At 47.0% G+C, this 26,898-nt stretch overlaps 1 protein-coding gene across 1 annotated transcript in view; it reads right to left on the bottom strand.

The window, feature by feature from the left end:
* The window catches only part of LOC140208520 (NACHT, LRR and PYD domains-containing protein 3-like), a 54,926-nt gene extending 28,851 nt beyond the window's left edge, over positions 1-26,075 (bottom strand). The window contains exons 1-6 of the mRNA XM_072277261.1: positions 25,902-26,075; positions 19,980-20,076; positions 16,332-16,619; positions 15,589-15,755; positions 12,504-12,675; positions 12,332-12,397 (exon numbers count right to left, since the gene is read on the bottom strand). Of these exons, the coding sequence (XP_072133362.1) occupies positions 12,332-12,397; positions 12,504-12,675; positions 15,589-15,755; positions 16,332-16,619; positions 19,980-19,989 (703 nt within the window). The 5' untranslated portion in view covers positions 19,990-20,076; positions 25,902-26,075. The remainder of the gene's footprint in view (positions 1-12,331; positions 12,398-12,503; positions 12,676-15,588; positions 15,756-16,331; positions 16,620-19,979; positions 20,077-25,901) is intronic.
* Positions 26,076-26,898: the final 823 nt, after the last annotated feature.

Here is a 26,898-nt window from a genome sequence, read left to right as displayed (position 1 = left end):
ATGGGGTCTCACAGCGTGTCTGGACGCTGTCAGGGGTGTGTGGGGTCTCACAGTGTGTCAGGTCCCTGTGGAGTCTCACAGTGTGTCAGGACCGTGTCAATAGTGTGTGGGGTCTCACAGTGTGTCAGGACCCTTTTGGGGCCTGTGGGGTCTCACAGTGTGTTAGGACCCTCTCAGGGGTGTGTCGGATCTCACAGTCTCCCAGGACCCTATCCTGGGTGTGTGGGGTCTCACAATGTGTCAGGATCCTTTTGGGGTGTGTGGCGTCTCACAGTGTGTCAGGACCCTTTTGGGGCCTGTGGGGTCTCACAGTGTGTCAGGACCATGTCAGGAGTGTGTGGGATCCCACAGTGTGTCAGGACCCTGTCAGGGGTGTGTAGGGTCTCACAGTGTGTCAGCACTCTGTCAGGTGTGTGTAGGGTCTCACAGTGTGTCAGGTCCTGTCAGGAGTGTGTGGGATCCCACAGTGTGTCAGGACCCTGTCAGGGGTGTGTAGGGTCTCGCTGTGTATCAGCACCCTGTCAGGGGTGTGTGGGGTCTCACAGTGTGTCAGGTCACCGTCAGAGGTGTGAGTGGTCTGACAGTGTGTCAGGGCCCAGTCAGGGGTGTGTGCAGTCTCACAGTGTGTCAGGACCGTTCCAGGGGTGTGTGGGGTCTCACAGTGTGTCAGGACCCTTTCATGTGTGTGTGGTGTCGTGTGGTGTGTCACGATCCTATCAGGGGTGTGTGTGGTCTCATAGTGTGTCAGGACCCTTCAGTGGTTTGTGGGGTCTCACAGTGTGACAGGTCCCTGTTAGTGGTGTGTGGGGTCTCACAGTGTGTCAGCACCCTGCCTGGGTTGTTTGGGGTCTCACAGTGTGTCAGGACCCTGTCATGGTTGTTTGAGGTCTCACAGTGTGTCAGGATCCTGTCGGGGGTGTGTGGGGTCTCACAGTGTGTCAGAACCCTCTCAGATGTGTGTGGGATCACAATTTGTGTCTGGACCCTGTCAGTGGTGTGTGCGGTCTCGTAGTGTGTCAGGTCCCTATCCAGGGTGTGTGGGGTCTCACAGTGCGTCAGGACCCTGCTAGGGTTGTGTGGGATCGCAATGTGTATCAGGACCCTGCCTGAGGTGTGTGGGATCTCACAATGCGTCAGGAACCTTTTGGGGTTTGTGGTGTCTCACAATGTGTCAGGACCCTTTTGGTGTGTATGAGGTCTTACAGTGTGTCTGGACGCTGCCAGGGGTGTGTTAGGTCTGACGGTGTGTCTGGACCCTCTCAGGCGTGTGTGGGATCTTAATGCGTGTCAGAACGCTGTCAGTGGTGTGTGGGGTTTCACAGTGTGTCAGGACACGGTGAGTGGTTTGTGGGGTTTCACACTGTGTCAGGATCTGGTCGTGGGTGTGTGGGGTCTCACTGTGTGTCAGAACACTCTCAGATGTGTGTGGGATCGCAATGTGTGTCAGGATGCTGTCAGGAGTGTGTGGCGTCTCACAGTGCATCAAGTCCCTGTCAGGAGTGTGTGGGGTCTTACAGTGTGTCAGGATCCTTTTGGGGCCTGTGGGGTCTCACAGTGTGTCCGGACCCTGTCTGGTGTGTGCGGTCTCACAGTCTGTCAGGACCCTTTTGGGGCCTGTGGGGTCTCACAGTGTGTCAGGACTCTCTCAGGGGTGTGTCGGATCTTACAGTCTGTCAGGACCCTATCCATGGTGTGTGGGGTCTCACAGTGTGTCAGGACCCCTCAGGTGTGAGTGGGGTCCCACAGTGTTTCTGAACCCTGTCAGGCGTGTGTGCCGTTTCACAATTTGTCAGGACCCATTTGGGGCCTGTGGGGTCTCACAGTGTGTCAGGACCATGTCAGGAGTGTGTGGGATCCCACAGTGTGTCCGGACTCTGTCAGGGGTATGTAGGGTCTCGCTGTGTGTCAGCAACCTGTCAGGGGTGTGTAGGGTCTGACAGTGTGTCAGGGCCCTGTCAGGGCCCTGTCAGGGGTGTGTGCAGTCTCAGTGTGTCAGGACCGTTCCAGGGATGTGTGGGGTCTCACAGTGTGTCAGGACCCTTTCATGTGTGTGTGGTGTCGTGTGGTGCGTCACGATCCTATCAGGGGTGTGTGTGGTCTCACAGTGTGTCAGCACCCTGTCAGTGGTTTGTGGGGTCTCACAGTGTGACAGGTCCCTGTTAGGCGTGTGTGGGGTCTCACAGTGTGTCAGAACCCTGCCTGGGTTGTTTGGGGTCTCACAGTGTGTCTGGACCCTGCCAGGTGTGTGTGGGGTCTCACAGTGTGTCAGGACCCTTTTGGGGCCTGTGGGGTCTCACAGTGCGTCAGGACCCTGCCAGGGTTGTGTGGGATCGCAAAGTGCATCAGGACCCTGCCAGGGGTGTGTGGGATCGCAATGTGTGTCAGGACCCTGTCAGGTGTGTGTGTGTGGCGTCCACCGTGGGTCAGGGCGCTGTCAGGGGTGTGTGGGGTCCCACAGTGCTTCAGAACCCTGTAAGGCGTGTATGCCGTCTCACAATCTGTCAGGACCCTTTTGGGGCCTGTGGGGTCTCACAGTGTGTTAGGACCCTCTCAGGGGTGTGTCGGATCTCACAGTCTCTCAGGACCCTATCCTGGGTGTGTGGGGTATCACAATGTGTCAGGAACCTTTTGGGGTGTGTGGTGTCTCACAATGTGTCAGGACCCTGTTGGGATGTGTGGGGTCTCGCAGTGTGTCAGAACCCTGTCAGGGGTGTATGGGGTCTCACAGCGTGTCTGGACGCTGTCAGGGGTGTGTGGGGTCTCACAGTGTGTCAGGTCCCTGTGGAGTCTCACAGTGTGTCAGGACCGTGTCAATAGTGTGTGGGGTCTCACAGTGTGTCAGGACCCTTTTGGGGCCTGTGGGGTCTCACAGTGTGTTAGGACCCTCTCAGGGGTGTGTCGGATCTCACAGTCTCCCAGGACCCTATCCTGGGTGTGTGGGGTCTCACAATGTGTCAGGATCCTTTTGGGGTGTGTGGCGTCTCACAGTGTGTCAGGACCCTTTTGGGGCCTGTGGGGTCTCACAGTGTGTCAGGACCATGTCAGGAGTGTGTGGGATCCCACAGTGTGTCAGGACCCTGTCAGGGGTGTGTAGGGTCTCGCTGTGTGTCAGCACTCTGTCAGGTGTGTGTAGGGTCTCACAGTGTGTCAGGTCCTGTCAGGGGTGTGTGGTGTCTCACAGTGTGTCAGGTCCGTGTGGCGTCTTCCAGTGTGTCAGGACCCTGTCAGGTGTGCGTGCCGTCTCACAGTGTGTCAGAACCCTGTCAGGTGTGTGGGGGGTCTCACAGTGTGTCAGAACCCTGTCAGTAGTGTGTGGGGTCTGACAATGTGACAGGACATTGTCAGGGGTGTGTGGAGTCTCACAGTGTGCCAGGACCCTGTGAGCGGTGTGTGTGTATCACAGTTTGTCAGGACCCTGTCAGGGTGTTCGGGGTCTCACAGTGTTTCTGTACCCTGTCAGGGGTGTCTGGGGTCTCACAGTGTGTCAGTGTCCTGTCAGGTGTGTGTGGGGTCTCACAGTGTGTCAGTGTCCTGTCAGGTGTGTGTGGAGTCTCACAGTGTGTCAGTGTCCTGTCAGGTGTGTGTGGGGCGTCACAGCTTGTCCTGACCCTGTCAGGGGAGTGTGGGGTCTCACAGTGTGTCAGGACCCTGTCACGGGTGTGTGGGGTCTCACAGTTTGTCAGGAACCTGTCAGGTGTGTTTGGGGTCTCACAGTGTGTCACGACACCGTCAGGGGTATGTCAGGTCTCACCGTGTGTCAAGATCCTTTCAAGGGTGTGGGGATCTCACAGAGTGCTTGGACCCTGTCAGGGGTGTGTGGGGTCTCACAGTGTGTTAGGACCCTGTCAGGGGTATGTGGGGTCTCACAGTGTGTCAGGATCCTGTCAGGGGTGTGTGGGGTCTCACAGTGTGTCAGGGTCCTGTAAGGGGTGTGTGGGGTCTCACAGTGTATCAGGGTCCTGTAAGGGGTGTGTGGGGTCTCACAGAGTGTCATCAGTGTGAAAGTAAGCATGCAAGTACAGCAGGCAGCGAAGAAAGCTAATGGCATGCTGGCCTTCATAACAAGGGGAATTGAGTACAAGAGCAAAAAGGTCCTTCTGCAGTTTTACAGGGCCCTGGTGAGACCACACCTGGAGTACTGTGTGCAATTTTTGTCTCCAAATTTGAGTAAGGACATTCTTGCTATTGAGGGAGTGCAGCGTAGGTTCACAAGGTTAATTCCCGGGATGGCGGGACTGTCATATGTCGAAAGATTGGAGTGACTGGGCTTGTATACTCTGGAATTTAGAAGCCTGAGAGGGGATCTTATTGAAACATATAAGATTATTAAGGGATTGAACATGCTGGAGGCAGGAAGCATGTTCCCGCTGATGGGTGAGTCCAGAACCAAAGGCCACAGTTTAAGAATAAAGGGTAGGCCATTTAGAATGGAGTTGAGGAAAAACTTTTTCACTCAGAGAGTGGTGGATATATTGAATGCTCTGCCCCAGAAGGCAGTGGAGGCCAAGTCTCTGGATGTTTTTTAGAAAGAGATGGATAGAGCTCTTAAAGATAGTGGAATCAAAGGTTATGGGGATAAGGCAGGAACTGGATACTGATTGTGGATGATCAGTCATGATCACAGTGAATGGCGGTTCAGGCTCGAAGGGTCGAATGGCCTACTCCTACACCTATTGTCTCTTGTCTATTTTCTATAGGACCCTGTCCGGGGTATGTTGCGTCTCACAGTGTGTCAGGACCATGTCAGGAGTGTGTGGGATCTCGCTGTGTGTCAGCACCCTGTCAGAGGGGTGAAGGGTCTTACAGTGCATCAGGACCCTGTCAGGGGTGTGTGGGGTCTCACAGTGTGCCAGGTCTCCCTCAGGGATGTGTGGTGTCTCACAGTGTGTCAGGACCCTGTCAGTGGTGTTTGAGGTATCACAATGTGTCAGGACCCTGTCAGGTGTGTGTGGGATCTCACTGTGTGTCAGCACCCTGTCAGAGGGGTGTAGGGTCTCACAGTGCATCAGGACCCTGTCAGGGGTGTGTTGGGTCTCACAGTGTGTCAGGACCCTGTCAGGGGTGTGTGGGGTCTCATACAGTGTGTCAGGAGCCGGCCAGGGGTGTGTAAGGTCTCACAGTGTGCCAGTTCCCTGGCAGGGGTGTGTGGGGTCTCACAGTGTGTCAGGAGCCGGCCAGGGGTGTTTGAGGTATCACGATGTGTCTGGACCCTTTTGGGAGTGTGTGGGGTCTCACAGTGTGTGAGGACCGAGTCCAGGTTGTGTGGGGTCTTACAGTGTGTCCGGACCCTGCCAGTGGTGTGTCGGGTCTCACAGTGTGTCAGGACCCTCTCAGGTTTGTGTCCGGTCTCACAGTGTGTCAGGAGCCGGCCAGGGGTGTGTGGGGTCTGACAGCGTGACAGGATGTTGTCAGGGGTGCGTGGGTCTCAGAGTGTCTCAGGACACTATCAGGGGTCTGTGCGGTCTCACAGTGTGTCAAGATCTTGGCGATCTGGAAGGAATCTAGAGCAGCTGGATGACCTTCGATTCATAAGGGAGAATGAGGCAGTCATAGATGAGAGCTTCAGGGAGGTAGTCACACCAAGGCTGTCGGAAGCAGGTCGTTGGGTGACGGTCAGAGGGGGGAAAGTGAAGGTGAGCAGACAGGCAGTGCAGAGCACCCCTGTGGCCATTTCCCTCAATAATATGTTCACCATTCTGGATACTGTTGGTGGGGACAACCGACCGGGTGTGAGCCACGGTGGCAGGGCCTCTGGCACTGAGTCTGACCCTGTGGTGCAGAAGGGTGGGACGGAGAAGAGGAGAGCTGTCGGCATTGGAGACTCTATAGTCAGGGGAGCAGACAGGAGATTTTGTGGACGTGAGAAGGACAGCCGCATGGTTTGTAGTCTCCCGGGTGCCAGGGTCCAGGATGTCTCTGACCGGGTGCACGACATCCTGGTATGAGAGGGAAAGCAACCAGAAGTCGTGGTACATGTTGGCACCAACAACATAGGCAGGAAGAGGGATGAGGTCCTGAAGTGTGAGTTTCGGGAACTAGGCAGAAGGCTGAAGAACAGGACCTCAAGGGTGGCGTTCTCAGGATTGCTGCCAGTGCTACGTGACAGTGATGGTAAGAATTGGAGGAGATGGCAGTTGAATGCGTGGCTGAGGAGTTGGTGCAGGGAGCAGGGGGTTTGGATCATTGGGATCTCTTCTGGGGTATTCTTCACCGTTGTGAAGAACAAAAGGATGACAGGAGTGAAGGTAGGTCCATTTAGATAAAGGTGGGAAGATGTGCCTGAAAGCTGTGGAAGTGAGTGAGGTGCTCAATGAATACTTCTCTGCAGTTTTCACCAATGAGAGAGAACTTGATGATGGTGAGGACAATATGAGTTAGGTTGATGTTCTGGAGCATGTTGATATTAAGGGAGAGGAGGAGTTGGAGTTGTTAAAATACATTAGGATGGATAAGTCCCTTGGGCTAGACAGAATATTCCGCAGGCTTCTCCATTAGGTGGGGGAAGAGATTGCTGAGCCTCTGGCTAGGATCTTTATGTCCTCGTTGTCCACAGGAATGGTACCAGAGGACTGGAGGGAGGCGAATGTTGTGCCTTTGTTCAAAAAAGGTAGTAGGGATAGTCCGGGTAATTATAGACCAATGAGCCTTACGTCTGCGGTGGGAAAGCTGTTGGAAAAGATTCTTAGAGATAGTATTTATGGGCATTTAGAGAATCATGGTCTGATCAGGGACAGTCACCATGGCTTTGTGAAGGGCAGATCGTGTCTAACAAGCCTGATAGAGTTCTTTGAGGAGGTGACCAGGCACATAGATGAGGGTAGTGCAGTGGATGTGATCTACATGGATTTTAGTAAGGCATTTGACAAGGTTCCACACAGTAGGCTTATTCAGAAAGTCTGAAGGCATGGGATCCAGGGAAGTTTGGCCAGGTGGATTCAGAATTGGATTGCCTGCAGAAGGCAGAGGGTGGTGGTGGAGGGAGTGCATTCAGATTGGAGGGTTGTGATTAGTGGTGCCCCACAAGGATCTGCTCTGGGACCTCTAATTTTCATGATTTTTATTAACGACCTGGAGGTGGGGGTAGAAGGGTGGGTTGGCAAGTTTACAGATGACACAAAGGTTGGTGGTGTTGTAGATAGTGTAGAGGACTGTCGAAGATTGCAGAGAGATATTGATAGGATGCATAAATGGGCTGAGAAGTGGCAGATGGAGTTCAACCCGGAGAAGTGTGAGGTGGTACACTTTGGAAGGACAAACTCCAAGACAGAATACAAAGTAAATGGCAGGATACTTGGTAGTGTGGAGGAGCAGAGGGATCTGGGGTACATGTTCACAGATCCCTGAAAGTTGCCTCACAGGTAGATAGGCTTATGGGTTGTTGGCTTTCATAAGTCGAGGGATAATGTCTAAGAGTCGCAATGTAATGATACAGCTCTATAAAACTCTGGTTAGGCCACACTTGGAGTACTGTGTCCAGTTCTGGTCGCTTCACTATAGGAAGGATGTGGAAGCATTGGAAAGGGTACAGAGGAGATTTACCAGGATGCTGCCTGGTTTAGAGATTATGGATTATGATTAGAGATTAAGGGAGCTAGGGCTTTACTCTTTGGAGAGGAGGAGGATGAGAAGAGACATGATAGAGGTGTATAAGCTATTAAGAAGAATAGATACAGTGGACAGCCAGTGCCTCTAAACATCTGGAGAAGAGTGATGCTTATGTGAGAATGCTGTTCTCGGACTACAGTTCAGTATTCAACACCATCATTCCCTCCAGGCTTGACAAGAAGCTCAGAGACCTCGGCCTTGACCCTGCCTTGTGCAGCTTGATCGTGGAATTCCTGTCAGATTGCCAGCAGACGGTAAGAGTGGGCTCCCTCACCTCTGCCCCTCCGACACTCGATGTAGGTGCCCCTCAGGGCTGTGTCCTAAGCTCCCTCCTTTACTCTCTGTATACACATGACTGTGTCGCCACCCACAGCTCCAATCTGCTAATTAAATTTGCTGACGATACTATATGGATTGGCCAAATCTCAAATAATAACGAGGTAGCCTACATAGAAGTCATCACCCTGACACAGTGGTGTCAGGAGAACAACTTCTCCCTCAATGTCGCAAAAGCAAAGGAGCTGGTCGCAATGTCGCAAGAACAAGAGGAATGGAGACAGGCTAACCCCTATTGACATCAATGGATCTGGGGCTGAGAGGGTGAACAGCTTTAATTTCCTTGGCATTCACGTCACTGAGGATCTCACGTGGTCTGTGCACACCGGCTGCGTGGTGAAAAAGGCACACCAGCATCTCTTTCACCTCAGATGGTAGAGGAAGTTTGGGATGGGCCCCCAAATGCTAACGATTTTCTACAGGGGCACAGTTGAGAGCATCCTGACTGGCTGCATCATTACATGGAATGGGAACTGTACTTCTCTCAATCGCAGGGCTCTGCAGAGAGTGGTGCGGACAGCCCAGTGCATCTGTAGACGTGAACTTCCCACTATTCAGGGCTTTTCAGAGACGGGGTAAAAAGGACCCAAAGGATCATTCCGGACCTAAATCTCACCAACCACAAACTGTTCCAGCTGCTACTATCCGGGAAACGGTACCACAGCATAAAAGCCAGGACCAACAGGCTCCGGGACAGCTTCTTCCACCAGGACATCAGACTGATTAATTCACGCTGATACAAATCTATTTCTACAATTGTACACATATATACACGCTCACCGCACACACTTTACTGTAATTGTGCTGCTGGTGCAGAAAAACAGTTTACACGACATGTGTCTGTGATATTAACCCTGATTCTGAGAATTTTTATCTGGCTGTTGTCTCATTTTTTTAGATCTGTTATTCATCGTACTCATACTGTCCTCATTCATATCAATCTAAGTGTGATCCAGTGCACATGGCGTTTTCTAGAAACTGTCATTTAAGTTCTTATTTTTCTTTGCATATTTTCCAGATCTGTTTCAGACCAGGATATTATACCAAAATTATACGTCAATATGGGCATAGTGAGTGTATACTACCTTTGTTATATTTTTACTGTTCAGCTCTGTTTGGCAGATTTTCTTGATCCTTGATGTAAATTCAGATTTTCTTCAGCCTTGAAGTAAATTTTGTTGGAAAGTTTTCCTTTATCACACGATTATCTATTTTCTTTGCTTATTGATATCCTAACTATATGTTTCATATTCTGTTGCATTGTATCCTGATGTTCTGTTTGATATTCTACTGGCTCTATTGCACCTTTCTTTATGTTTCATGTTCTGTACTTTTCTAGTCTAAAGTTCATGCTTATATCTTTGGAAATTAGTTCCATTATTTGAATTATTTGTTTCAGCTTTGCTGATGCAAGAGCAAGTAATTTCAAATCATCAATGTATAGCTGTGCAAACATATAATTCGTATTTTTACCTGATTTGATACCTGATTTTTGTCCGTTTCAGTAAATTATGAGCAGGTTTAAAGCCAAACAGAACCATACTGGCCTTAGTGAGTCGCTCTGGAAAATCCCTCAATTTTGATAATGGTGGTTGTCCCTTTGTGGTTGTTAATAGGACGATTATTTTATGCCAATGATTCATCAGATGTTGTAGAAATTTCACAAGTATTGGATGAATTTTATATCTATTTGGAACTTCTCTTAACCATGTGAGGGAGAGAATCAAATGTTTTTTGATAGACAATATTACACTGAAAGATTTCTGCTTTCCACAGGTTTTGAAATAGAATTGCATAATCTGTTATCTGTTGTTCATAACCGAACGGTATTTTTTCTGCTGCCCTGTGAGTATATTGTGGTTATCTAAGTGAGTTGTTATTAGTTACCGGATGCACGATGCTACAATTATATAATTGTCTTAATATTATTAAGAGCCAATAATAACATAGTAGGTGACCATTCAGTAGTCTTATAAATGCAGTATTGAAGCTGTCCCTGAGGCTGGTGGTACACACCTTCAGTCTTTATATCTTCCGCTCCATGGCAGTATGAAAGAGAGAATGTTTGAGGTGGTTTGGGGTTCAGCACAGCCAAGAAGGGCCAAAAGACCTGCTTCTGTGCTGTAGTTTTTTTTTATGGTTTCTATGGTTTCTAGACAACATCCATGTGTAACTTCATCCATCACCTTTGTCACATCCTGCAGGAACTCAATCAAGTTGTCAAGACGCAAATCCCATCCAAAGCTTTTAATGATTATGGACCTGTATTCCCAGATCACTTTGCTCTACCGCACTCCTCAGTGCCCTACTGGTAACTGTATAAGACCGGCCCTGCTTGGTCTTTCCAAAGTGCAACACGTCATGCTTGTCTGCAATCTGCCCAATTTATTCTTAAATGTTAAAAAAGAACCCGCATTTACCACCTCATCTGGCAGCTCATTCCACACTCCCACCACTCTGTGTGAAGAAGCCCCCACTAATGTTCCCTTTAAACTTTTCCCCCCTCACCCTTAACCCATCTCCTTTGGTTTTGTTCTCTCCTTGCCTTGGTGGAAAAAGCCTGCTTGCACTCACTCTGTCTATACCCATCATAATTTTATATACCTCTATCAAATCTCCCCTCATTTTTCTATGCTCCAGGGAATAAAGTCCTAACCTATTCAACCTTTCTTTGTAACTGAGTTTCTCAAGGCCCGGCAACATCCTTGTAAACCTTCTCTGCACTCTTTCGACCTTATTAATATCCTTCCTGTAATTTGTTGACCAAAACTGGACACAATGCTCGAGATTCGGCCTCACCAATGCCTTGTACAACCTCATCATAAGATTCCAGCTCTTATATTCAATACTTTGATTAATAAAGGCCAATATACCAAAAGCTCTCCTTACGACCCTATCTACCTGTGACGCCACTTTTAGAGAATTTTGTATCTGTATTCCCAGATACCTGTTCCACTGCACTCCTCAGTGCCTTACCATTTACCCTGTATGTTCTATCTTGGTTTGTCCTTCCAAAGTGCAATACCTCACACTTGTCTGTATTAAACTCCATCTGCCATTTTTCAGCCCATTTTTCCAGCTGGTCCAAGTCCCCCTGCAAGCTTTGAAAACCTTTCTCACTGTCTACTACACCTCCAATATTTGTATCGCCAGCAAATTTGCTGATCCAATTTACGACATTATCATCCAGATCATTGATAGAGATGACAAATAACAATGGACCCAGCACTGATCCCTGTGGCACACCACTAGTCACAGGTCTACTTGTATATTGGTAGAGTCTTTGACAAGGTCCCACATGGGAGGCTCATACAGAAAATTAATATGCTTGGGAACTGTGGTGAATTATCCTCGCTGGCAGGGACCCACACTGGGAGAAACATCTTAGCTGGCGGGCGGTGAATCTGTGAAATTATTGTCATGGACTGCTGAGGAAGACACGTCATTGGATATAGTTAAAATGCAGGTCGATATGTTCCTGATTAGGAAGAGCGTCAACATTTACAGAAGGCGGGATAATGGGGTTGAGAGGATTTGCGTAGCAAAATCACTGAGCCGATTGGCTTAATTCTGCTCCTAAGTCTTATGGTTTTAGGGAGCATCTGGAGTATTGTATTCACTTCTGATTGTCCAGCTTTTAGAAGGATTGGAGAGGGTACAGAACAGGTTTATCAGGGTGTTGCCTGGATTCGGTGGCATGTGCTACAAGTAGAGGTTTGATAAACTTGGTTTGTTTACTCTGGAGTTAGAATAGAGATCTGACAGAGGTACACAAGTTTGAGAGATAAGATTTGGGTCGACAGCTTGTATTTTGTTTGTTATTTTTTTACATAAGACTGGTGTCTAATATCAGAGGGCATTTGGTTAAGATGAGATGTGGGAAATTTACAGCAATTGTGGGTGTTTTTTTTTCATAGAGTTCTGGTACCTGGAATTTACTACCTGAGTCATGTTGAAGGCAACTATGTTAGATATACATGAATGTACAGCAAATGCAAGCATATGGTCAATAATATCAGAAAGGATACCGAAGTATTTTTTTTTAAACTTTCCCAGATATTAAAGAGTAAAAAAAAGGGAGAGGGTCGATATCGGACCGCTGAAAAATGTTGTTGTAGTTGTAGTAACAGGTGAAAAGGAAATGGCAGACAAACTCTGTGGAAGTCACTAGCGGAATTACAAAAAGTAATGAACACCAGTGAACAGAATTGTGTGTTGTGCGATTACAAAGGAAAAGGGGCTTGGAAGATGAAAGGTCTGAAGATAGAAAACTCACCTGGACTGATCCAGAGATCAGCGAATGGCTAATGGCGAATTTTGATTCCCAGGTTTTGCCAAGTCACAGACTAACATTTGAGATGTGGTTTGAACTGAGCATTTCATCACTCACCTATCAGTTGAGTGGGTAATTCAGATAACCCTTGGGCGATGTTCATGTATTCCTGTGGATCAGGACCTGTTTAAATATAAAAAGAATCCATGGAAACAGAGCTAAAATAATTAAAATAACTAAAATGTTTATTTCAATGTGCCTTTGTGTTCAGTGCGTGTTTTTAACGTACCAAGCTCCTGTATTTCCCTCAGTATTCTGTCCAACTTCAGTAACTCAGCCCTCCATGTCACAAAGGATTCCCACATCGCCCTCCGGGCCCGGGAGCCTTTGCCCATCACCAAACTGAGGAAGAGTCTGGAACTCTCGGTCCGGTTTCCCTTCTCTGTCAGTTCAGTGACTTTCTAGAAAAGGAAAGTAATAAATTTACTGCGGAGCAGACAGACAGACATGGAGAATGTGCAGGAAAATATCTGTTCATGGCCCCAGTAGCTTCAAAATTGATGCAGTCACTGGGCTGCTGCCTGATCCTCTCTGGGTTCAGTCGTTAACACAGAAACAGTAACTGAGGGAAATTCTAAATCAATATTGTGAAAGAATAAGGATTTACTGACACCCTGCAGTATATTCAACGTGATTAATTTACTTATCCATCAATGTGTAACATTACATCAAAAAGATGTGACAACAAGAACGGAAGGGAGGGGAGAGCGAGAGAACAAAAAAATGGATGGTGGGCATCACTGAATCGTGGCTGAAAGAAGATCATATTTGGGTGCTCACATCCAAGGATAAATATTTAATCGAAAGGAGAGGCAGGTGGGTGAAAGGGTTGGGTTGACTCTGTTGTCATAAAAAAATAAAAGTTCTTCTAAAGAAGTGATAGCAGATTGGACGGTGTAGCTGTTAAGATACTGCGTAGGGAAAAATGACCCTGATGGAACAGTAACCAGGATGTGGGCTACAAATTTCAGTGGGAGAGAGGAGAGGCATGTAAAGAGGTCAATGTTAAAATAGTCATGGGGAATTTCAATATGCAGGTAGTTTTGGAAAATCAGGTCAGTGCTGAATCCCAAGTGAGGGAATTTATAGAATGCCTATGAGATGGCTTTTGAGAGAAGCCTGTGGTTGAGCCCACTATAGGAAAGGCAAATCTGGATTCGATGTGTGTTGTGTATTGCACCAGATTTGATTGGGGAGCTTAAGGTAAATAAACCCTTCAGAGGCAGTGATCAGAAAATAGCAGAACTCACACTGCAGTTTGAGAGGGAGAAGGTAACGTTAGATGTATCAGTTTTACACTGGAATGAAGGAATTACAGAGGCATGAGAGAGGAGCTGGGCAAAATAAATTGGAAGAGGACACTAGCAGAGGCAACAGCAAAGCAGGAATAGATGAAGATTCTGAAAGCGATTCAGAGGGCGCAGGTAGAGGTAGATAATGCCAAATATGAAGAATTATTCCAGAGGGAGGATGATCAACCGTGGCTGACGAGGAAGTCAATGCAGCACAAGAGCAAAGGAGAGGGTATAGAATATAGCAAAATATAGTGGAAAGCTGGAGGACTGGGAAGCTTTTACTAACCAGCAAAAAGCAACTAAAAAGCCGTAAGTAGAGAGAATATGAAATATGAAGGGGTGCTGGCTAATAATGTAAAGTGCTTACTAAAAGGTTCTTGTGATATATATGTCCTTTCAGGACAACCTATTGATTTTTGATGTCATGCGATATCAGCTTTGTGCGTGGTAGTTCCTGTCTAACCAATCTGAATGTTGAACCAGGAAGTTACCGGGAAAGTTGATGAATGGAAGGAAGTGGGTGTTGTCTCTATGGACTTTAGCACGACATTTGACAAGGCACCGCAGAGGAGGGTGGGCAAGAAAGTGCAGTTGCTCAGCAGTCAAGGTAAACTGGTAATTTGGATTAGACAATGGCTTTTTGGAAGAAGGCAGAGAGTGGTTATAGACTGTTGAATCTCTGACTGGGAATTTGTAATATGTGCTGTGCCACAGGGATCGGTGCTGGATCCGATGTTTGTCATCTATATCGATGATCTGGATGAAAATGTGGTTAACTGGATCAGCAAATTTGCAGATGACACCAAGAGTGGAGAGTGAGGAAGACTACCAAACCTTGCAGTGGTGTCTAAACCAGCTGAGAAATGGGCTGAAAATGGCGGATGCAATTTAATACAGACAAGTGCGACATGTTGCACTTTGGAAGGACCAAGCAGGGTCAGTCTTATACAGTGACTGGTAGGGCACTGAGGAGTGCGGTAGAGCGAAGTGATCTGGGAATACAGGTCCATAATCATTAAAAGTGGCAGCAAAGGTTGATAGATTGGACAGAAAGTATTTGTCACACTAGCCTTCATAAATGAAAATATTGAGTACAGGACGTGAGATATGATGTTGAACGTGTATAAAACGTTGGTCAGGCCTAGTTTTCAGTACTGTGTGCAGATCCGATCACCTACTTCGAGGACAGAGGTAAAGCAGGTTGTGAAGTATGTTGCTGGAACTGGAGGACCTGAGCTACAAGGAAAGACTGAACAGGTTAGGACTTTATGCCTTGGAACGCAGAAGATTGAAGGGTGGTTTGATAGAGGTACACAAAAATATAAGGTGTATAGATAGGGTAAATGAGGGGAAACTCTTCACTCAGAGGGTGGTGAGAGTGTGGAACGAGCTAGCAGCACGAGTGGTACAAGCGGTGAAGAGAAGTCTGGATAGATACATGAATGGTAAGGGTATAGAGTGCCATGGCCCAGTGCAGGTCAGTGGGAATAGGCAGCTTCAGTAGTCTGGCATGGAATAGATGGGCCAAAGGGCCTGTTTCTGTACTGTACTTTTCTATGAATATGACAAGTCAGCTACTCTGTTAGGGAACTCAGATGGAGACCAGACCAGCTGTGGTTAGCAGGATTCCCTCCCTCAAGTACCGCAGTGAAGCCAGTTGTCCCAGTTTACAATCTGACAATATTCATCCTGGATTAAAGAGCTGAGGTGAATTTGACCGACGGTCCCGATAAGACGTGAAATTAGTTTTAGACTGAATGTCTGTTCAACAGCCCAGATATGCAGCCACTGCTCGTATATCACACTGATAAATACAGCAGGTGTGAGAGGGAAAGGTGACGCTGAACCTGTAGCTCCCAGTGCTGCCCACCTTAACAGCTGAAACCAGATCGGCTGGAGACAGTCAGAGATCAAAGTCTCCATTGCTATGTGGAACTCCTAGAACGTGCAGGAGATGAATACTGATCACTATTCCCTCTGATACCAGCAGTTCAGTGACAATATACTAAATACACTCACCTCATTTTCTTCTCTACTGAAATGTCCCTCCTTTGTCAACACCCAACCGAGTCTTTCAACCTTTTCTTCAATCGCCTGTTTGAGTCTGTCCCTGTAGAACTTTGTCAGCTGGTACAGTCGATATTCCTCCCCCTGTGCCAGGAGGTCGGAGATTGTAAACTTTGGCTCTGCGAATATAAAAAGTGAATGTAGTCACAAACTGAAATATCACTTGTCTCCACCGCTCTCACCCAACCCAACAAACCAGTCATGTCTTGAACCTCAGTGTTCACCTGCCTTCAGCTAGAAACATGGATTTTGTCCTAATCTCCAACACTGGCCTTAAAACTGACCCATCAATGCGCTGGGCATGACATTACCAGAAGGATCACATTTACTAGAAACCTGTCTCTCTCACCATCGCACCCACTCACCTATTTTAGTTTGAGATGGGCAATAAATGTTGGGACTGTCAATGATAGTTGCTTCCCAGAGATACTCTTTCCATCCTGGCGAATACATTTCCATTAGATCATATCGCGGAAATACTTTCTTATCTGGACAGCTGCATTTCCTCCGATACACATACTGGAAATCATCAGAGCAGGTGGTACATTTCCTGTAGTGGGGTTAACGGGTGCCCCACTACACCACATGTACCACACCTACACATTTCCCCTCTCTGACCAACCCTCCAACAAGGAATCACATTTACCCGCTTCCTGCCTCATTCTGCGAACACATTACCCTCATATTTCACTCACCTGCTCCTTGTTGGACACTTGACAATTCCGTGTTTAATGAGCTTCCGAGATGACAGACAGTCGCCTCACTTGTACCGTTTCCAGGGTCCTGCTCAGTGTCTCTGACGTCACTGTCTCTGGGCTGAATTTGCTCCACTTCCTCTGCGGCCGGACCGCATTCCATTGGGACATTGCTCTCAACCTGACCCTGCTTTGGTACCTTGCTTCCCGTGTCCCGATCATCTTCCCTCGATGAGTTGCCTAGTAAAAACCTCTGGAGTACTTTCTGTACCCAATTTAATTTCCCACCTGAAGTAAATGAGGAATAGGAATAGCAGGTTTAGAGTGATTTATACTCGAACAAGGATTCACAATGCGTGTCTGCAATGGAGCCGAGACTCCGGCTGACCAGTTTTGGAGTGGGACTGTGCTGGTGAATGTGAACCACACTTCCTGCTAGGTGACCGTCCCGATAAGCCGGTGTCTGGACACATCCACTCCCAGAAAAAGAACTGGATAGACACAGTGATGCTGATATCTGACTACGCATTAGTTGAACACACTGATAACCAGCGGTTATTAATGGAACAGCATCAGGTGATACGGGGAATTATCACTGGGATTATCTTTCATAAACATAAATCTCCCTGGGTCACAAACTGTCCAGTCACCTGTGTCACTCACAAACAATCCACTGGATTACTCATGGTCCGATCCTCTAGATCACACGTTCTCCGTTTGCTTTGTCTTACATTGTCTTGTCCCCTGGGTCACAGACTGACCATTGCCTTGATGCCTGGGTCCCATCCCGTCACCTGGAGGATGATTGTCATGTAACAACTATACAAGTCATTGGCAAAGGGAGCGTCTTGGCGTGCAGTTCTCGTAGCTAAACTTAAAGTCTCACCGAGAGAGCTTTGCGTTCATTTGCGGTTGCTGATCTATAGGATGGATGTGATTCAGCTGGAAAGACTGTCGAGGAGATTGACAAGTACGTTACTGAATGGAGCTGCTTGGTTTTTGTGTTATATGTTTCGGCTGGGACAGTTTGCCCTGGATCAGGGGAGCTTGAAGGGTGACCTTACACACATACATAAAGTAATCAGGGGTGCAGAGAGGGTGGATAGTCATAATATGTTTCCCAGGTTAGGGGAGTCTGAGACTCGAGGGCAGAAATTTAAAAGGGACTGAAGGGGCATTTTTTCACGTGGCGGGTGATGAGTATAAATTGCATGCAGTCAGAGGAGGCTGTAAACACAAATAAAAGGATTCATTTCCAGGCTGTAATCTCTGTTTTATTCCACCTGGAATCACAGAGTTGAGCACAATCACAATGCCCACCGGAGACAGAGACAGTTGGTCACTGGTTATACCGGGTCTCCCATCAGAGGCACTGGGAATTTAAATTCAGGTAGCAGATCATCTCAAGAGGGAAATATTGAGAACTCACTTTCACCATTTGGCCACAGACCAGACATGGATTGGGATATTAAAACAAAATCAGAATCAGGTTTATTATGACCGGCATGTGATGTGAAATTTGTTAACTTAGCAGCAGCAGCTCAATGCAATAGATAATCTAGCAGAGAAAAAAATAATACTGAATAAAAAAAATAAACAAGTAAACCAATTATGAATATTAAATAGATTTTTTAAAAACTTGCAAAAACAGAAAGACTGTATATTAAAAAAATCTAAGGTAGTGTCCAGAGATTTAATGTCCATTTAGGAATCGGATGGTAGAGGGGAAGAAGCTGTTCCTGAATCGCTGAGTGTGTGCCTTCAAGCTTCTGTACCTGCTTTCTGATGGTAACGGTGAGAAAATGGCATGCCCTGGGTGCTGAAGGTCCTGCATAATGGACGCTGCCTTTCTAAGACACTGCTCCCTGAAGATGTCCTGGGTACTTTGTAGATTCATACCCAAGGTGGAGCTGACCAGATTTACAACTTCCTGCAGCTTCTTTCGGTCCTGTGCAGTAGCCCCTCCATACCAGACAGTGATACACCAAACCAGACCACAAGTTTATCTAAAATGAAGTGTCTCCTGATCCTCAGCCATTTCCAAGGCTGGCAATGTTCTCGGCTCGGTTACAGAAAACAGAGTTTGGAAAATTTCCCTCATCTACTTTCCCTCAGAGTTTGGAAAATTTCCCTCATCTGAATTTTATAAATAAAAGTTGGAGATGTCTTTCACCTCTAAACAGGCCGATGTGCAACAAACCCTGAGCCTGGACTTTTACGTAACAAACAACACCGCCGTCACATTCCTGTTTGTGTTTCACTCTCAACCTACTGATTCAGGGTCTCCGGCTCCTTTCACTCAGGTGGAGCTTTGCCTGGTGAACGAAGTCACTCGACCATTACTGGTGTCAGGTCCCTGCACTGGGACTGTTGGACTGATCGATTACACAAAGCTGCTTTACCAGTGGGATCAATGACACTTTTCTCTGCCCTGTTAGCACCTGTGTAAGTTTCTTCATCTAAACTATTAACCATATAACAATTACAGCATGGAAACAGGCCATCTCGGCCCTTCTAGTCCATGCCGAACTCTTACTCTCACCTAGTCCCATCAACCTGCACTCAGCCCATAACCCTCCATTCCTTTCCTGTCCATATATCTATCCAATTTATTTTAAACGACAACACTAAACCTGCCTCAACCACTTCTGCTGGAAGCTCGTTCCACACAGCTACCACTCTCTGAATAAAGAAGTTCCCCCTCATGTTACCCCTAAACTTCTGCTCTTTCACTCTCAACTCATGTCCTCTTGTTTGAATCTCCCCCACTCTCAATGGAAAAAGCCTATCCACATCAACTCTATAAATCCCCCTCATAATTGTAAACACCTCCATCAAGTCCCTCCTCAATCTTCTACGCTCCAAAGGCTAAAGACCTAACTTGTTCAACCTTTCTCTGTAACTTAGGAGATGAAACCCAGGCGACATTTTAGTAAATCTCCTCTATACTCTCTGAACTTTTATTAACATCTTTCCTATAATTCGGTGACCAGAACTGTGCACAATACTCCAAAATTGGCCTTACCAATGCCTTATACAATTTCAACATTACATCCCAACTCCTATACTCAATGCTGTGATTAATAAAGGCCAGCATACCAAAAGCTTTCTTCACCACCCTATCCACATGAGATTCCACCTTCAGGGAACTATGCACCATTATTCCTAGATCCCTCTGTTCTACTGCATTCTTCAATGCCCTACCATTTACCATGTATGTCCTATTTTGATTAGTCCCACCAAAATGTAGCACCTCACATTTATCAGCATTAAACTCCATCTGCCATCTTTCAGCCCACTCTTCTAAGTGGTCTAAACCTCTCTGCAAGCTTTGAAAACCTTCTTCATGATCCACAACTCCACCTATCTTAGTATCATCTGCATACTTACTAATCCAATTTACCACCCCATCATCCAGATCATTAATATATATGACAAACAACACTTGATCCACTACAGATCCCTGAGACACACCGCTACATACCGTCCTCCAATCTGACACACAGTTATCCACCACTACTCTCTGGCGTCTCCCATCTAGCCACTGCTGAATCCATTTTACTATTTCGATATTAATGCCTAACGATTGAACCTTCGATGTGCAGCTACAGGGCAGAAGTTTAATTATAAAGATCCCAGTGAACATACCTGTAGCCATTCTGATTCTGACTGACGATTGTCGATTGTCGTCGTCTTGTTCACACTTTGGTCGCGGTGCAGGACAGCTCCAGCTGTTGGTGATGCCCTGAATTACATACAACAAGCAGACAGTGAGTCAGAGAGAGTACGATTCTTTGCAAAATGTGACAGTATCACCACCCTGTGTATCAGAGCAGCAGTTTGCTTAGGGAACAAACATTCCCTGTTAACATCAACTCCCACACCATGTCTGTATGTCTGTCCAGTGATATCTGGCGAATCTTACTGATAGAGTCACAGAGCAACAGAGCACAGACACAGACCCTTCAGCCCAATGAGACAATGCTGACCACAGTGCCCACAGAGATGGTCCCAATTTCCTGTGTCAGGCCCATTTCACTCCTGGCCTCTTCACTCCATCTACACATCCCAACTGCTATCGTCACAATCACTGTCTATCTCATTGGTAACTCTGAAGCAAAGCATTCATTAAGCACCTCGCCTATCACCGCATCCTCCAGGCACATTTCCTCCCTTGCTCCTGTGTAGTCCTACGCTCAGTCTATTCATCCTCCTCTTCTTTTCCCACATGCAGAACACCTTTGGCTTTCCTTCGTCCTGCTTCTCAAGGACTTCTCAAGTTCCTTCGACCTCTAAGTCACTTCTTAACCTCCTTCCAGGCTACGTTATAATTCTCTGGAGCCTTGCTTGGATGTTGCTTCCTAAACCTAAATAATGCTTCCTTTTCCCTCTTGCTTAAATGTTCTCATCTCTTGTGATCACAGTTTGTTTATATAAACATTGTTTCACTGTGGGTGGAACAAATCTACCCCGAACTGCATATAAGTGTTCTTGAAACAACCTTCACATTTCCATTGTGTGTTTCCCGTTGAAAATGTTTTCCCAATTTACACTCCAAAGTTGTTCCAAATACCATTGTAACTATCCATCCACTAATTAAATACTGTCTCGTAGGGTCTGCTACTATCCTTGTCCATGACCATGATAAAAGTTGGGGTGTTGTGGTTACTATCTCAAAAGGGCCACCCATTGTGACATCAGTCACCTGACCAGCATCATTGCCTCATACGAGATACAGTACGGCAACTCCTCCAGTGAGCCCATCCACATACTGTGTCAAGAATCCTTCCTGGACACACAACACATTCTGCCTCATTGACACATTTTGGAACAAGGAGGTGGAATCAACATCAGGAAAGTTGAGATCAACAGTGATAACAACCTTGTTGCTTTTGCACCTTTCCCAACGCTGCCAAGTTATCTGCTCTCATTATCCCTGTGGCTTTGGGGGAGGCCTATAGAATACTCCCAGAATGATAGCCCCCTTCCCGTTTCTGACTTTCACCCACATTGATGTCCTCTGTGTATGTCGCTGTGATACCATCCCTAATTAGTACAGAGAATTCCCCCCCATTCACCACCCCCCGCCCATATGTATTATGAAACAACTAAAACCTGGAGCATCAAACACCAATCCTGCCCTTGTAACAGTCAGGTCTGTGTAATGGTGATAACATGCCATCCATTGCTCGGATTTCCAGAAACTGCAGATTTTCTCTTCTTTTTGATAAGTCATCATTCAGTCATGGTATAAGATACAAGTCATAATACATAGTAGAATTAGGTAATACAGTCATTCTAGTCTGCTCCATAATCAATCATGAAGCATTATTTTTCCAACACTGTATTGTTGCTTCCCTGCTATAATACTCAACCCATTTAGCAATCCAGAACATAAATATACCTAACGACAGCCTCCACCACCCTCTGTGGCATCAAATTCCACAGATGAACCAACATTTGGCTGAAGTAATTGCTCTCACCTCAGTTTTAAAGTGAAGCTTCTTTATTCTGAGCCAGCACTCTCAGATCCCAGACTCTCCGTCTAATCAAGACACCCTCTCCATTCCCACTGCATCCAGACTTGCTGTTATTCAGTTGGTGTAAATAATCACCCCCGCCCTAACTTCCACCCCCCCCACACCAAACCCCAACCACCATCCCTCTGAACCCCACTAAACACAGGCCCAGGTCCATCAAATGCTCCACATGCATAATGCTTATTCTTCAGATTATTCTTGTGAACCTTGTTATCAACAGCTGTACTGAATACATTTCCGGGGAAAACAGGACAATTGGTACCAGGATAATGTACTAGGAAAAGCTGTGCCTTCTTTACTCTTCTGTCAACTCTCACAAAATGTTCCAGGGTGAATGTAATACAGATAAACTGGAATCACTAGAAATGCTCAGCAGGTAAGGAACAGCTGTGAGGAGAGGAAAAAAGTTAGCAATTCGGTTTCCTAACCTTTCATCAGAATGGATTCAAACATCATCCAGTTTTTAGTGGAAAATCTTGGGTTGTTCTCCATGGAGTGGTAGGGACTGAGGGAAGATCGGATGGAGGTTTATAAGATTATGAAAGACATAGATAGAGTAGACGGGGAGTATTGTTTCACTGTTTAGAAATGTCTAATACCAGAGGACATGCAATGAAGGTGTGAGGGAGTAGTTGCAAAGGAAATGTTAGGGTAAGTTGTTCTACTCAGAGAGGTGTGGATGCCTGGAATGCATTGTCTGTTATGGTGGTGGAAGCCAACACATTGGAGGCTATTAAGAGATGTTTAGGTAGGCACATGGGTGTGAGGAAGATTGAGAGGATATGGACGTTGTGTACGTAGGCGTCATTATTTTTTTTTGGGGGGGGTTGATTTATTTTTTATCTGGTTTGGCACACCATTGTGGCCGATGTGCCTGTTCCTGTGATGTACTGTTCCACGTTCTGTTCTATCTTCAGCATCTTGAGTTTCCCTTTGACTCCCACTGGCAGATAGACAGTTGACAGTGAGGGGGAATTTCCAAAAGTGAATTGAATTCTGAAACCCCGGTCTATTTCTACTGGGGCAAACACGAAACAGCGTATTAATCACAGCCTCTCCCTGCGAGGGATGGAATGGGAACTCATTCTCTGCTTTGCTTCAGAACTCCAGAACCTCAGAACCAAACATCTGAGCACAGAACAGAAATATTCGCTCAACATCTCATAAACCCGGACAACCTGATCCCCTGATTCATTTTATCTGGGTGAAAACGTGTGGTATTCCAGGATCCAACCTCAGAGGGTCACAGCCCACACCCAGAGCCTCACACATCTTTTCCACATATCACATTGGGTGTTTCCACATCTCACACTGACAGACTCACGCTACCAATATCCAGCCCCTGGAGACGTCTGCTTCACTGCGGAAGGAGGAACATCCAGCCACATCTGCAAAAGCACCAACGTAGACCGAAGCCCAAACACTACCAGTTCCATATTCCTGGAGCCCCCATCCCAAGATTGTATCTCAAGCACCAACTCTCCCAGGGCTCTTTGCTGCCGGTAATATGCGGCAGTGTCTCAGCTAATCCCAGTTCAATCTTCTTGCTGCGTGGGATCTCGCCCAGTACAGCTGGCTGCCATGTTTCCTGCAGTGTAGCAGGAACAAAATGTAAAATTATAAAGTAGAAAATGCTGGGAACTCAGTTCATCAGACTACATCTCTGAAAGGACAAATGGTGGAAGACCCAGTTTCAGAACTGAGACTGTCCAAGGTGCTGCCGATCTGCTGAGCGTTTCCAGTATTTTCTCCTCCTTACTTTGAATTTCCTGCAACTGTAGTATTCTCTCCCTCCTCGTTTTAATGCACAGATAGTAACTGATTGTAAAATATCAACAACACCCTAAACAGTAAATGCCACCCCACCCCAAACCATTTGTTAGTTCTCAGTTCATTCTGACCCTGGTGCAATACATTCCATACAGTCAATGCTCACAGCATCCTTTCCTCCCACAGTCACTGTTACATTTGCTCCTGAGGCCACTGTCTCTACGTTGAGAAGCGGTGACCACAGAGCGATAGAAAGTGCAGCACTTGCTGCAGCTCTGACGGGCTGTTACCCTGGAAACAGAGGAAGTGGCTCACCGAAAATAACCGAAAAAGGAAATAACAAACTCAACATCAGATGCTGTGAGTTTCATTTTGACAAAGATTAACACTGCAGCCATTTTGTAACGGTGAAACTAAAATTGAAATGGCTGCTTTTACCCTGCCACCTGCTGTGTTCAATTAAACCTCTGGTAGCTCCAGCTATCAAAAACCCAATCCTGGAAAACTTGTAAAACAAATCTTCGCAATGAAGACAAAATTTAGAAGAGAGTTTGCTGAAATATATCATTGTGGCATTGGGACACAGGCTGGACAGAGATTGAACAAAATGGTTGATAGATATCATTGATGTGGTGGGATACAGACTGGACAGAGATTGAACAGTGGGTTGATATATATCATTGAGTTGGTGGGATTCAGACTGGATAGAGGTTGAACCAGATGGGCAGGGAATGAGCAGATGGAACCCGGTGGGAGAAGGAATCAAGTGCACTCTCCGATGGTCGTCCAGTAATACACAGACACTGAAATAATAGTACACACTACTAGATAACAGATTCCAATATAACAAAGCCAGAGCAAACAATAGCCCTGGAGGAACGTTATTTTCTTTTTACTGTGTACTGTCCCAGTAGCTTATGGTCGAAATGACAATAAACTTGACTTGACTAAGAAGTTCGGTATATGTCGTTTTCCACCCTACACGCTTCATCAGTGCTCCGGAGAAAGTATCCCATCCCGATACCGCACAGCTTAATACAACTACTGTCTACTGCTATTTCTTTAACTGAATGAAGTAGCGGAGAACTGTGGACACAGCTGAGCACACCATAGAAACCAACCTCCCCTCCATGGACTCAGTCTACACTTCCCGCTGCCTCAGTAAAGCAGCCAACATAATGAAAGATCCCCACAACCTGAACATTCTCACTTCTCACCCTTCCACAGGGGCGAAGATAAAATAAAACAGAAACATACCACCAGGCTCAGGGATGGTGTCCGTTCTGCTGTGATAAGCGAACTGAATGTTCCCAGCGTGTTGAGTGGACTCCTGACCTCACAGTCTAAATCGATCTGACCTTGCACCACATATCTACCTGCACTGTACTTTCTCTGTAACCAGAATGAGTTGTTACACTCAGGTATTGTTTTGCCTCAATGTACTGCTGTAATATATTCATGTGTATGGATAATACCGAAGACACGGTTTTCACTCTACTTCTGTACATGTAAATCAAACTAAAGATTCCCCATTTTAATCGAGTGGAAATATTAGACACCTGGCTTGCTCCTTTGGAACTTCTGGAGGGAGTGTACACATTTCCGACAAACCCAGATAGATGAAAATAGAAGACTTAATTCTCGCATTAATAGGGCCAGATATTGAGAAGCATTTCGGCAAGTAATAGCAAAGGAAAAAAGATGGAAATAAACTTCCCAGTACCCCGAGAGGACGTTAGAGATCTGGATCTCACTGTCCTACGTTAGAGATCTGGATCTCACTGTCCTGTCTGAACGGGGGATAAATGAAACTACTCATACACGTGGATCAGTGTCCCGAGGGTGTGATTACTCTGTTGAACCCTCGCGTCTGCAAGAACACACCAGGCCGAACGGCCGATTCCAGTGTGCTGGACATATGTAAAACAATTAAAGACCCCAGGCACCGATCCAGGTGAAGTTTGGATCCGAGACCGAGCCGGGTGATGGAGGTAAAGGTCCCCAGCTACATCTTAATGGATTTGTTCAGTCTCGGCTTCACCACCTCATCCCGCTCCTGGGACCAGAACAACCGGGGCTGAGCGGCGGCTCATCTCAGGCGGTTCGGTGTGACGGTCCCATAAGCCGGACCGACCCCGGCAGGTTGTGTCCAGGAAGTGGGACGAGGCCGCCAGTTCGAGGAAGTTAACGGGACGCTCTGCCCAACATCAGCACCCCCCCCACCCCACCCCACCCCACCGGGATCGACATCAGTACTCACCGATGGGAAATTGTCGGTCGCGTTCACACCTAGTGACCGGCCTCAACACTGACCGATGAGAACTTGATTAATTTGTCCCGCAGACAGCGATCGGTTCACCGGCTCCCAGCCAACGATCCGCTTCAACAGAGAACGGAAAGAACAGCACCGCCCATCCGGGGACTGTGAGAGCGGGGGCGGAGCCTCGGCAGCGGGGGGCTGAGGCGGAGGCGGGACCTTGATAATAAAACCCCGCAGATGCTGCAGATCTGCGCTTGAAATGGGAGCGAGAAACGGGATCACGTGACGGGTGGAGGGTCTCCCATCTGAACCGGTGACTCTGTTCCTCGCCCCTCACACGCAGCCCGACCCACCGCTGCGTTTTACACGTTATTTCATTTTTTACACCAGCTACATTTTAAAATTTTCCCTCTTTGTCTTCCCCATCCCCATCGCTCCACCTCCCGGTTCTCCGAGTTACGGTTTCGATTCCCATCCCGGTCCGATACACAATTCCCACCCGAACAGGAGTTGTGCAGGTTTCATGGAAATCACTTCTATGCTTGTAAGCACTAATTTCTATTCACATTCCTCCGGAGCCTCGCTGGACAGGAACACTGAAATATCAAGTGAGAAACAGTAGGAGGTGGCCATTCAGCCCCTCAAACCATCAACAAGATGTCGGTTGTTCTCCCATCTCAGCCAAGAGTTTTTGTCCGATCCACAGTTCCTCGATCCCTTCGGTCTCCACACATCTGCCGGCCTCTGTTTTATGCGAAGACGATCACTGAGACTTCATCGTCCTCCAATACTCATTCTGCTGAATCTCTAAAACAAACACTCTCTAACTTCTTCGATAACCCTCCATGGATTTAAATTCCATTTCTGCAGCCCCATGTTGGCCCAAACACTTACTTCGCACCCCTGTCACTAGTTCCACCTTCCCACCTCCCTCCTCAGCTGGATCCACCTCTCACTCCTCAGGTCTTGCCCCATCTCCACCCCTCACCTCTTTTCT

This window comes from Mobula birostris, chromosome 13 (genome assembly GCF_030028105.1).
Source record: "Mobula birostris isolate sMobBir1 chromosome 13, sMobBir1.hap1, whole genome shotgun sequence".
NCBI classification, from domain to species: domain Eukaryota; kingdom Metazoa; phylum Chordata; class Chondrichthyes; order Myliobatiformes; family Myliobatidae; genus Mobula; species Mobula birostris.
The sequence above is the reverse complement of the archived record's forward strand: the minus strand, read 5'-3'. Positions and strand labels throughout refer to the sequence as shown.